Raw genomic sequence first — 14,060 nt, forward strand, 5'->3', positions numbered from 1 at the left:
AATATTAAGAATCGGCAAAAATATTACAAATACCTTTCATCTGCTGACATGAGCCGAATGTTTATCACAGCGAGCAGAGCTCAAATTGTTTTTCATCTTGTTATCCAATACATCATTTTTGCACGCACGCTCAACTCGCATACTGTTTGTTGTTGGCAGATGCCATCATTCACCACGGGGGAGCGATCGTATCCACTCTAGAATACACACCAGCCCGACCGGTCGACTATGTTTTACAATCGTAATGGGATTTGAATGGGACCATTACCTCATTAACTCTTCCCTGGCGAGTATTTTTCAAGGCATCGTCGCCCGTCCGAACTTGACTTTGACCGCCCGTTCTGACGGCACTTTACTCTAACTGAGTGAATTACCTAGATCATGCCGGGTGGTTTAAATTTAGAATAAACATACACATTTTTGGGACTTACTCATGAATGGCATCCATATCAACCATTTAGTTTGTTTCGTAACGACGGGACGAGACGTGACGCGACACAGGAGGGAATCATGTTGAAAAAGCTACATGCCTATGATCGATGATGCGAATGGTTTGCGGGAAATCAAGACTCGGGAAACAGATTGGACAGAAAACCGACGCACCGTAACTGATGAGTTTAAAATTGAGGGGCTCATTATAATTAGTCTTTAAAATACTTAACAACACGGAGGAGTATGGTGTCGTTAGACTAATTAGAAGGAAGTGTCATGGCAATGTGGAACACATGTTTACAACATATGGGGGGTGGTGGATAAAGAGCATTCACTTGTTTTCCAATCAGTCCGAACCGTAGTAGCATGTACCGCCACATACATTCTTGTTTGCTATCTTTAGCAAATTTGTGTGAAATCTGAGATACCCCGATTTTCCCGTCTGACTGAATGCCAGGCGTCTACTGAAGGATCAGTGAGTCAAAATTTGACCGTTGCGGCGGTACGTAAAACAAGCAACAAATGCAAATGTCTTACAACATTTTGTTATTTCTTTGGATAATAAAATAACCACCCGTAGAATTTTTTTAACAATTGAAAACAATAAAATATGAATGAATATCATTGTGCTCGCTATAAAAGGTCGAAAAAGACAAAAGTTCGAAGAGGACAAAAGACCAAAAAAGACAAAAGGTCGATCAAGAACAAGTTGATAACAAGTTGGGTATATTGCAAAGGAATTTGTAAAGTGTATTTAACGTCAAGCAGAAGTAATACACTCATCTCATGAATAAAAGTCGAAAAATGAGCAATGTTCAAAGAAGGAGATTTTTTTTGTTGGGACTTTATCACCACTGCGAACAGTGTTTAGACCTATTCTGACTGAGGAGTAATTACTATGAAACAATATTATGAATATCTAGATAGCTCTGTTAGAGATAAATAAGATTGTTGATTTAAGAAATCACTAAAACTTGTATTGTGCGAGATTGATTCTCTTCGTTTCAGTTTCTTGTCTATTTCGACCTTTTGTCCCTTTTGACTTTTTGTTTTTTCGACCTTTTGTCTATTTCAACCTTTTATCTCGTTCGACGTTTTGTCCTTTCAACCTTTTGTCCATTTCGACCGTTTGTTCCTAACCCGTCGCCCGCCAAGCCTAGGAGCATATGCGACCGTGTGATGATAGTACCGTTTCTCTGCACGCCAGATCAAGAAAATGTGATGCATAGCATCTCATTCACCTCCTTGAGTATGAGCATATATAAAAAATATGCTCAAATGTTTGTGTAGGAAAGAAACTAAATACTCCTCGAAGAGCTCCTAAAAGGATCTCGTGAAACTAATAAGACGGGTGATGAAAGATCTCAAGGCCGTTCATCGTCCCCCACTCAACCGTAGTGAAGGTTCATTAAGCAAATGATCCTTCGCTTGTCAGGTCAGATTAAAATAAATTTATGTTATCAATTATTACGCATTATTTATCATATTTTTTAATGAATAATTCTCTTATAAAATTTCTTCTTTGAATGTTTTACGTAGCGCAGCTTATAACAAAAAAATGTTAAAAACAACTTTTTCTGTAGCTCTTAAGTGAGCTTATTCAGAGCAATTGTACTACAGTCGACTCTCTACATCTCGATGTTCCATATCTCAATATCCCTCTTTATGTCTCGGCGCCTTCAATCTACGTACATTCGGGTTTTCTACACCTCGATAACCTCCCTATCTCGATGTTTTCTGGTCATATTTTGTTCAGGATTCTTTCTCCCTATGTCGATATCTTCAAATTTCTAGGCTACTAGACCATCTTTGGACAATAACAAACGCGTCAAAAACAAGAGATGACATTTGTTTTGTTGTTGTTTTCCATGGCAACGACCTTTTTCCGATCTAGTATCCAATTTAATTTTTCTTCCATTTCTCGATCTCTCCTTATCTCGATATTTTTCCAATATTTTTTTTTCCAAGATTGGATTACCAACTTAATTTTACAAATTAAGTGTTTGGCCAACTGACCCTTCAGCTTTAGTTTTTAGTTAAACGGTTTTCATCTAGTTAATTTAATTGAGAGATCTTTAATATAACATTATTGTCTGGAGAAGGCACTGGTTGATTAAAACAAAATTGATAACCTAACTACTATGTACACTAATATTTACATTGAAAATTTGATAACCTAGATTGGAACTAGCACCCTAATAGGAGCCTGATCCGTATGCAAGCAACGGATCATAAACTTTTCTTTACACTCACCAAAGCGTTCATGTAATGTTTTTATCCCGGCCAGGCGGATGATTTGCTTGTAGACAGGAAGCTTATTTTTCAGGGGCAATGACGTGCGGCGGTTGATCAAAGGGTACAGTAGTTTCAACAAAACGTTACACTTCGTCACCGTCTGGTCAACCTGTTGTCGGTAAATAAGCTTACTGTCAAGAGTCAAACCAAGGTAGTCGGCCTCATTGGCCCATTCCACAGTCGTGCCATTGAGGATGATTTCACAGTCCTCAGGCGGAACATTTTTAGGGGATTTAGAGTGGGGGAAATGAGGGCCTGGGTCTTTGCAGCGTTGATGCAGATCTTCCAGCTGATGAGGTACTCTGTCAGGCCATCCAGGCCTCGTTGGAGTTTTGCCACTAGCGCTTTGATCATTCTACCATTGTAGACGATGGAGGTGTTATCTGCGAACAGAGACAGAATGCCGCTTGCTGGAGGCATTGTCTGGCATGTCGGAGGTTAACAGATTGAAAAGCAGAGGCCCTAGGATACTGTCCGTTGGGACGCCTGCGACGATGTTGTGCGCGTTGGAACTCGCTCCGCTGATTGAGACCCGGAATGTCCCTGTCAGCAGGTAATTGGTGATGATTTTCACCAGGATGTTGGGAAATTGTAGCGTTTTATTTTGTACACCAGGCCATCATGCCATGCCTTGTCGAATGCTTTCTCAACATCGAGTAAGGCCATGGCGAATGGTTTTTAGACAAACTTGTTCCGTCTGAGGACGTTGGTAACTCGAGTCAGTTGATGTACGGTTGGCCGACCGCGTCGAAAACCAAACTGTTCTCGAGCAAGATGTTGAGATTTTCGGCAGACTTAAGTAACCGGTGCTGAATAGCTTTTTCGAATCGCTTGGACAATTCTGAGAGAAGGTTGATGGGACGATAACTTTTTGGGAAGAAAGGATCCTTCCCAGACTTCCTGATGGGGATGACTTTCGCTGACTTTCAGGACGATGGAAAGTAGCTGAGCCGGAGACACTGATTAAAGATCAGCAAAATGTGCTCGAAGAATGGAGCACTCATATGTTTGAGTTCGAGATTCAGGATGCGGTCGAAGCCTGGGGCCTTCTTATTTTTCGATGGTTTGATATAGGCCGTCAATTCACCAGCTGAGATCTCCAACACCTCCGAGAAGTCGTTGTGAGTCAGATGAATGTTGTGTGCATACTCGTCAACGGATGATTCGTGTGGATTGAAGATGTTCTGCCCAAGATTGTGTAAGCTGACGAAGTGACGACCTATTTCAGCGACCTTTTCTGCAGGAGTTATCAAGCGATCTTTAGAGCCATTATTGTCTAAATTTTATTAAATTCATTTGCGTTGGCTCACTCACAATAAGATTGGTTTTGCAATCTCGTTTTCGTGTTTTTCGGTTAGTGCAGTGCGAATTGTGTGAGTGATGGATTCTGTACAGCAAAATACCACAGTAGATCTCGGCACAGTAGCTGTTAAGAAACAGAGAGTGCCTACCAAATAAAGAAAGGAATAAAAAACAGTTGCCACTGCTGTATATGGAAAATCTTCTTCTTCTTCTTCTTCTTATTGGCATTACATCCCCACACTGGGACAGAGCCGCCTCGCAGCTTAGCGTTCATTAAGCACTTCCACAGTTATTAACTGCGAGGTTTCTAAGCCAGGTTGCCATTTTTGCATTCGTATATCATGAGGCTAGCACGATGATACTTTTATGCCCAAGGAAATCGAGACAATTTCCAATCCGCAAATTGCCTGGACCGGCACCGGGAATCGAATCCAGCCACCCTCAGCATGGTCTTGTTTTGTAGCCGCGCGTCTTACCATACGGCTAAGGAGGGCCCAAATGCTAAATCACATTGATATAAATACGCTGCATCGCCACATCTCGTCCGATAGTTTCAATATCGCAATTTATACCAGCTGGTGTCCTAGTGTTGTTGAAATGATTTGAAAGGGCCTTTGAAAAAATTTGTTGTTGGGTCCAACACCAAAAGCGTTTAGATCGTTGCCCATCAACCGTCCAGCTTTGAAAAAGGTGGTGAATAGTGACGCTGCCACTGACGATGTGGAGTCCTTCTACGTTACTCCCTTCGAATTTAACCAAAATGAAGAAAACGTGAAGAAGTACGTAATGGATATCTCCAATACTTGTTCATCCGTTGTAAAAGTGACAAGGCTCGTTGCTCGTAGAAAGCACATCAACGATTTGTCTTTGGTGTCATTTGAAGTGATTTTTCCTAAATCTGCAACTAATGAAGTCAGCGACGGAAGGAATCTCTGTCCTCTGTCCGACCATTCGAACCCAACCCAAAAAACGGATCAGTAGTACGTTTTGTGAACTCGAAATAAACAACGATTCTATATCTAGTCAGCCTCACTTGAAACTTACAAGTCGAACATCGAGATGCAATCTTGCCGCAAGCTCTGAGGAAGCTTCTATCCCTCTCAACGCAGTCGAGCCACTCCTGCCAGCAACCAACACCCGTCCCGGTCCTGCGTCTGAGGTTTGGATATCCTACATACCTCCAGACCGTACTCAAGATCTTCAACTCATCGATGCACATTGCCGGTCAGTTAGTACTGTGTCAAGCAACGCGGCCCCTTGTGACAAAATTGTGATATTGGGGGACTTCAACCTTTCGGTAGTGGTTTCCTCTGTCGAGATCATGCACTCTCCACTTTTCATCTTGGAGCCATCACGTTTATTGACAGCTATAGTTCTGCAGATATGTTCCAGATCAACAACGTGACTAATGACAACAATCGCTTTTTGGATCTTTGCTTTGTGAACGGCTTTGATACTGCCCCTTTCATTTCTGCACCCGCACCATTAGCTAAGCTTGTTCCACATCATCCCGCATTAGTTACGCGGTCAATAATTATGGCTCTCTTAAATTCTCCATCACTTCATCGGCAGTCTCGTACGATTATCGGGAAGCAGACCATCGTAGTATAGAAGCTGTGTTGTCTAATTTGGATTGGGAGCATATTCTGGGTCCAGACGACGTCAATTCCGCTGCACAAACTTTCTCGCAAGTCTTGGCTTATGTTATATGTAGATCGGCATTCAAAAGATTTACCAAATATCGTACACTCCCGCTGAAAAAAACTCTATGTCAGGCTCAACTACGAATACAAACACTTGAGTAAGACCTCTTATCACCGATACAGGCATGGAATTAAATCTAGGCTCCGATCACATCCAAAGTCCTTTTTGAATCACGTGTTGGACGACGTATCGGCCTCGTAGCAACAAGATATCCGTACCCTGTTCTCTGCTAAGTTTGCCAGCGTTTTCTCAAATGAGAGCTCCCTGCCGGTCACATCTCACTTGCCGCAGAGAATGTTCCGGTCACAAATCAGACGCTAAGCAACGTGGATGTTTCAGGCACGACGTTTTCCAAAGCTGCAACATGGCTGAAATCCTTATTCCATCCAGGCCCCGATGGGATTCCGTCCTCATTACTTAAGAAACATATCGTCTCCCTGCTTTCTCCACTTTGATGCATTTTCCAGCTTTCTCTGTCAACCAGTCTGTCCCCGTCATGCTGGAAAGAGGCGTAAATGTTCCCAGTCTACAAAAAAATACTTACGGCGTTACTTCATGGAGCGCTGTTTCAAAACTATTTGAGTTGGTTGTCATGGATCCAATGCTATTCCATTGTAAGCAGTACCTAAGCGCTGATCAACAGTCGATCGGTCGATCCACCATGACACATCTGCTGTGCCTAACTTCGTATGTTACCGACAGCTTACTAGAACGAGCTCAAACGGATGTTATTTACACTGATCAGTCTTTATCTTTATCTTTATCTTTATCTTTATCTTTACAGTCAAACCTCCGTGAGTCGATATTGAAGGGACCATCGACTCATGGAAATATCGAGATGTGGAATAGAAAATCCTTGAGAAGCTGTTTGAAGGGACCATCACAGTAACCCAGAAAATATTTTTCAATATAGCATAATTTGCTTCCATGAGTCGATATCGAGTCATAGAACATCGACTCATGGAGGTTTGACTGTATCTTTATCTTTATCTTTATCTTTATCTTTATCTTTATCTTTATCTTTATTTTTATCTTTATCTTTATCTTTATCTTTATCTTTATCTTTATCTTTATCTTTATCTTTATCTTTATCTTTATCTTTATCTTTATCTTTATCTTTATCTTTATCTTTATCTTTATCTTTATCTTTATCTTTATCTTTATCTTTATCTTTATCTTTATCTTTATCTTTATCTTTATCTTTATCTTTATCTTTATCTTTATCTTTATCTTTATCTTTATCTTTATCTTTATCTTTATCTTTATCTTTATCTTTATCTTTATCTTTATCTTTATCTTAATCTTAATCTTAATCTTAATCTTAATCTTAATCTTAATCTTAATCTTAATCTTAATCTTAATCTTAATCTTTATCTTTATCTTTATCTTTATCTTTATCTTTATCTTTATCTTTATCTTTATCTTTATCTTTATCTTTATCTTTATCTTTATCTTTATCTTTATCTTTATCTTTATCTTTATCTTTATCTTTATCTTTATCTTTATCTTTATCTTTATCTTTATCTTTATCTTTATCTTTATCTTTATCTTTATCTTTATCTTTATCTTTATCTTTATCTTTTATCTTTATCTTTATCTTTATCTTTATCTTTATCTTTATCTTTTATCTTTATCTTTATCTTTATCTTTATCTTTATCTTTATCTTTATCTTTATCTTTATCTTTATCTTTATCTTTTATCTTTATCTTTATCTTTATCTTTATCTTTATCTTTATCTTTATCTTTATCTTTATCTTTATCTTTATCTTTATCTTTATCTTTATCTTTATCTTTATCTTTATCTTTATCTTTATCTTTTATCTTTATCTTTTATCTTTATCTTTATCTTTATCTTTATCTTTATCTTTATCTTTATCTTTATCTTTATCTTTATCTTTATCTTTATCTTTATCTTTATCTTTATCTTTATCTTTATCTTTATCTTTATCTTTATCTTTATCTTTATCTTTATCTTTATCTTTATCTTTATCTTTATCTTTATCTTTATCTTTATCTTTATCTTTATCTTTATCTTTATCTTTATCTTTATCTTTATCTTTATCTTTATCTTTATCTTTATCTTCACAAAAATAAAGTAATTAAAAAAATATCTTTTTCTTTTACTTTTTCTTGAAATGGTACTTGAATGAAGTGTTTGCGATGGGATCCATCGCTCAGAATTCATGTTCTCCGGTTTTAGGCAACCATACTTCCAGGATTACTGGAACGCTAACACGTGCGGGTTCATTCAAAGTCCTCACATTCCAAGATCCGACTTCTTAATCATTGTCCTTTATTAGTTGCCGTTGAATCCATCCGTTATGTATACCTCCGCCTTTCTTGGCAACTGTAGATTCTTCGGTATGCTACCTTAACATGGTTGCGCAAACTAAATCGCGTTGAAGATGCTGCCTTCTCGATGCTGACACGATGCATGATAGTGTGCACACTTTTGATTTACCTACGTCAACTTGTTCGGCCAAATGGCCGTTTCTAACAAACGATGATTTCGGCCAAACGAACTATTCAAACGAGTTTCTAGCCGGTGGACTAGCTCAGCCAAGCGACATTTTTTTGTCGTATGTCCTTTACGACCAAATTGCATTTTTAGCCAATTGACCTTTTCTGTAAAACGATCATTTTGGCCAATCCGCATTTTCGGCCAAATTACTAGCTGTCAGTTTCGGCTTCATGACATTTTCGGCCACCTGGATTTCGGTTGAATGGTTTGTTCGGCCAAATGACAAGCATTTCCTCCCCATTTGATCAAGACTCGAGAGCAGCTGAGCAGAATACCACGATAAGGTGAAAGTCATCTAGCCAAATTCCACTTGCCCGAAACAGTAATTAGGTCGAAAATGGTTTGGCCGAAAATGTCATTTTGCTGAAAGTGACATACGGCCGAGAGGGACATACGGTCGAACTGTTTCTTCTTCTTATCGGAATTACATTCCCCACTGGGACACTACGAGGTTTCTAAGCCAAGTTACCATTTTTGTGATGGGATTCGGCTTTACAGTCTCAAAATTGTTCAAACAATAATGTTTCAACTGCCCGACGTTTCGGCTGTGTTTGGCAGCCTTCTTCTGGGGGAAATTAGTTTTAGCTGCCAAACACAGCCGAAACGTCGGGCAGTTAAAACATTATTGTTTGAACAATTTTGAGACTGTAAAGCCGAATCTCATCACATATATTTAACAGTCGAGACACCATAGAGTTACCATTTTTGCATTCGTATATCATGAGGCTAAAACGAGAAGTATTCTGGATTGGTTCAGATCTTGTGAAAATAGATGGACTGGATGTAGCAAGGAGAATCGCCGCCTCGATTTTTATTGCGATTTTTTAAAAGGATTTTCCGGGTGTTTTTAGAAATACTTTAACGGTTTTTTTTAATTTCTCTGGCAAAATCTGTAAAGTAATAGTCTGAATTTCAGCGTAGAACAATTTTACATTTTCCGAATAAATTCTTCTGTGTTGAACAGAAAAAATCTTTTGGTATTTTCCGAAATGAAATTATTTGGAGATTCCATGAGAAACAGGTAGGTAGAGATGTGCGTCGCCATGCCACTACGCAGACTCCGATAATTTTTGGCATCACGCCACCGCCGTTTTTGCATTGGCACGGCGAACGAAAAAAAAATTAAAATGAAAAATTTACCTAAGAGTTTTCTGAAGAATTTTACTTGAAAATTCCCAAAGGATTTCCCGGTCAGTGGTGCATGGGCATGTAATGCGCTTTGCTCCGGTCGTGGCAAACGCGATCTTCTATAGTTTGCAGTAGCAATCGGGTTCATGCTTGGTTCATAGATACTTTCTAGACCAACATGTGAAAAGGGCGTAACAGCCAAAATTTATTCCTTCTGGTTCCTCTTCTACATACAAAGCTATATACATAGACAAAGAACCAGAAAGAATAAATTTTGGCTGTTCCGCCCTTTTCAAATGTTGGTCTAGCTTTGAACTGGTATCCTTGTGCTTTGTGCGGTCGAGAAGTTTACAATTGATACGCGTTTGATCGTGTGCAGATAGCTAGTTTGTTCTGCTTTGTGTGGCCGAATCATACTTAGGCAAAATCAATGTGTAAAAAAATGACATGGTCGCATCGCTTATCAGAGTCAATCTAGATCCAATAATGCCCACCGACCGACTAACTGATAACCCTTCCTGTGGTTTTTGTGAAGACGCAGAGGTGTCCATCTATTTTCACAAGATCTGATCCAATCCAGAATACTTTTGATATACCGTGCGTCCGCTTCGCACATGGGTAATGTAGTATTGATCATTTAAAAAAATGGATGGAAATTCTACGCAGGTTCTTGTCAAGTTTTCATATATATTTTGGTGGGCTGTTAGGCGGACTGTACTAGTTTTGACCATGTCCCTAATTTTTCCAGTTTCTCGCATAACTCCAAAAATAAATCAATTTTTGAGGGTTTTCATTAGCTCTAACAAAAGATATATCTCTCATGCTTTTTCACTGTTGTTACTGATCCATATTTTTGAAAAATATGCATCTTCCAGGGTTGGCCAAATTAGGCACTAAGGTGATCAAAACCGGTACACTTACCTTGTCTTACCGCTAAATGTCTGTCACACTTAATTTATGTCTTATTCAAATTTGTCAAATCCACTTCAAAATTAACACCTAAAATCAATTTTAATTATTACCATCCATCAATTCGGTGAGTCAAATTTACGACGTTGTAAACTTCATTTTCAATTAGACGATGGGATACGGAACCGTCTTCATAATGCTAAAACCATTCCTGATGGGAAGCCATCATCACAGCATGAATCCCGCACTACGGTACACCCCAGCTACGAACTGGGCGGTAAATCCTTGCTGTCCATATCCCAGACCAGTACTAATTCAGATTTTCCATCCATCGTCGTATGTACCTACAAAACAACCAAGCTGAAAAGTGACAAACAGTCGTTTATGCGGGTTTTGTTTTCACCCGTTTGACCGGCTGATCCCGGTCTACAAATTGCTACCCTCCTCGCCTTGCCGGTTATGTGCTAATTCAATTAAATTTTACGATCACCGTGAGCGTAATTTTCCGACCAGAGAATAACCAAACGCGCGTCGCACCAGGAACCGGATGAGGAGAGACGGAACACCGTTGGGAGATAATGATCTCGCATTTGTGTGCTCTCTCCCACTGTGGATCCGAATGTAATCCGAGTACTAATGGACTGCACGTAGATATGCCGGGTCGCATCGGAACCATCGTTGGCGAGTAAAACAAATAAGAGAGGGGATGCCGGTTTTGCCATTCATAAAAATCGCCTGAGAAAGAGAGACATCGGCGGAACAGCTGTTCGGTTTTATAACCCACCATGCGCCCCCATTGAGTTTCGATTTGTCTCGTTTGATAAAAGCAGTGCTGTCACCTCGCGGTGACTAGCCTACCTAACTGTTATACACACTGACCAGATTTATTTTTCTTTTCATCTTTTCCTACAGAAAAACCTGCCAAGAATGTAAATGCCCGCGCGAAACGCACGCCGTCTATCACGAACAACTGACTTCGGTGCGGGAACGGTTAGGCTTCAAACATGACTCCAACACCAGCCGGGTGGACCCCAGGCAAATGGGGTACACCTGGGTACCGCCGGGGATTCTAACGTCAGCGAAGGTGGGTAACAAACATTGAAAAAATTTAATGGCTAAAAAAATATAATGGTGATACGAAAATTATTTAGGGAAAATTTATTAATTACATAACACAAACATGTCTATTTTCAAAGCCACCCTCCCCCACCATGTCACACTTTTTGTACAAATCATTTAAAAAAATTGTATGGATTGTCATACTTCGGGCAACCCCCCTCCCTCTCCACGGTCTTTACGTATTTTATGGATGCTCCCATTGCCTTTCAAATTATCTTTGTTTTCGTAGCAAAAAAAATCTGATTACCCCATTGTGTTCCTTTTGTAATACAGGAGATCTTGAAATTAGTCATAAGTCATATTCTTTTCCGTTTCTTCATTCACCCAGATCCAGCGGTACTTCGACGTGATCCCGTCGGAGAAGGTTCCCAAAATAGGCACCCAGGGCGAACGGTTCCGGGATAAACAGCTGGTCTACCAACTGCCAAAGCAAGACCTGGCCTTAGCATACTGCAAACACGTGGAAGAATCAAACCGAAGTTCCTACGAAGATTTCGTGGCGGCCCGCAACGAAATTGCCTTGGACATAGGTACGTTTACGTGGTCTTTCGGTTGATTTACAGATAGCCAATGTAATGGTGTTTCATTCCAAATTTTAGGCTACGTGAAAGACACCCCAGCCAAAACGCAGTGCGCCGGCTGCGGCGATATGCTTAGTCAGGGGGAGATGGCTGTAACGGCACCCAAGTTCCGGGATCAAATTCTGTGGCATCCGAGATGCTTCAAGTGCACCACCTGTGATGAGCTGCTAGTCGACCTGACGTACTGCGTCCACGACGACCAAATTTACTGCGAGCGGCACTACGCCGAACTGCTGAAACCCCGGTGTAATGCGTGCGATGAGGTAAGTGTGATATTTGTAAGGACGATGACCGGAACCGCCATAAATCACATCAAAACATAAGCTGCGGGAATGCTGTGGGATAATCATGCAGGGCAAAAGTCAATTAAAACAAAGGCAACAGATTGCACAGAGAATGTGCTTAATTGCGAATGAAGAAAGTATCCAACCGAGCTGGAGCGGGCCATTAAACAGTGTGCGATATCCTGATTTATTGCTGGCGAGTCGTCAAAGTATATCGGACTCAATAAAATCATGTTTGCAAAGCGCACGGACCTGTTGTTTGTTTGTGGCGACCAAGCAAACATGTCGCTTTATTTATGAAGCGTGTTAAACATTTAACGACGCCGGGTAAAGTCACTTCCAATGTGTATTGTATGAGTAAACGATGAAAATCATTTACTTTTCAAAGAAAAGGTTCTGTTTTTCAATACTATTAAACAACTGAACTTGGACTGGCTGTTCATTTATTGATTGGGTTAAGTTGCATACTAATTTGTCCGCTGGTTTGGCTTTCCTCGGTGATATTGATTTATCGAAGTGTCATAAAGATTCAAATGAATATAAGGTGATACTCTCCACATATTTTCAGAAGACAGATTTTATTATCATTCACGTTCTTCACTAATCCAGAATTTTGCGCTTCGTAATGGCGACGTTAGTATCGTCTCGTTTCACATTCAAGAGGTAGAAAACATTGGAACGCATAGTATGCCGCATTGTAGTTGGAAAACTTAAAAAGTAAACAGTCAAAGCAAGTCAGCATCTTAAAAAATTTTGATATCATAAATTATTGAATTTATTTGTTCTATAAAACTTGGATAAATGTAGCTGTAAGGAAAGAAGAAGGTAGAACAAGCGGTTTAGGGTCATTTGACGGAATGCCATTTGACCGTAAAAGTCATTTGGCCAAACACAATTTGGATGAAGGAAGATAAGGAAGATGGAACACGGAAGAAGGAACATGGAAGAAGGAAAAGAGAAGAAGGAAGAAGGAAGAAAAAAAATAAGGAAGAAGAAAGAAGGAGAAGAAGAATAAGGAATAAGAAATAAGGATTAGTCCTTTTTCTTATCACTTCTTACTTTCCACTTCTCACTTCTCAGTACTGTCTTCTCTCTTCTCACTTGTTTCTTCTCACTTCTAACTTTACACTAGTAAAGTAAATTGCGGGCTATACTTGTTAAAATCTAAAGGTGAGCTAAGCTTCTTTTGAATTCAGTTTAACCATCTTGCAGATATTTCCATAAGGTGTAGAATTTTTGCCATTATTGAGTCAATTCCAAAATGTAAATATTCCGTCGACTTCATTTCATTAATTTAGCAGAGAAGAAAGAATAATCGATAAATAGATGTAACTCGATGTGTACACTGTGAGAGATTTCTCAATAGGGTGACTATACTGGTTTGTCGTTTTGTGCTACTTAGTGTTGGGCCATTTGGTTCAATATGCTGCAATTGCTCGAAAAACACATCTCTAGAGCCTTCTTTCTTCTCTTATCTTCTTTCTACCTCGCTTTTTCTACTTTCTTCCTCCTTGCTCCTTCTTTTCCCCGATTTTTCTTCTTTCTTCCTTGCCTTCTTTTTGCCTTTCTTGTACACCAATAATATTCACTTCCAAGACGATTTTGCGTGTTATATACTAATCGACTCAGCACGACGAATTGAGATTCTGTGCGTTCACTGCGTCTGTAGCGTCTGAAATTTGTGTATACCCCTCCTCGGAACTCTCCCCTTTCACAATAACCCTCTCATAATGTATACAAAATTTAGTCGAAATCGGTCCTGGGAGTTGAAAGTTAACTGAAAT

At 39.5% G+C, this 14,060-nt stretch overlaps 1 protein-coding gene across 6 annotated transcripts in view; it reads left to right on the plus strand.

The window, feature by feature from the left end:
- Positions 1-14,060, plus strand: part of LOC134211429 (four and a half LIM domains protein 2-like) — a 589,158-nt gene that overhangs the window by 306,923 nt on the left and 268,175 nt on the right. For all 6 annotated transcript variants that reach the window (XM_062688275.1, XM_062688274.1, XM_062688273.1 and 3 more), the window contains exons 3-5: positions 11,205-11,376; positions 11,740-11,941; positions 12,011-12,255. In XM_062688275.1, coding sequence (XP_062544259.1) covers positions 11,205-11,376; positions 11,740-11,941; positions 12,011-12,255 — 619 coding nt within the window. The remainder of the gene's footprint in view (positions 1-11,204; positions 11,377-11,739; positions 11,942-12,010; positions 12,256-14,060) is intronic.

This window comes from Armigeres subalbatus, chromosome 2 (assembly GCF_024139115.2).
Source record: "Armigeres subalbatus isolate Guangzhou_Male chromosome 2, GZ_Asu_2, whole genome shotgun sequence".
NCBI lineage: Eukaryota > Metazoa > Arthropoda > Insecta > Diptera > Culicidae > Armigeres > Armigeres subalbatus.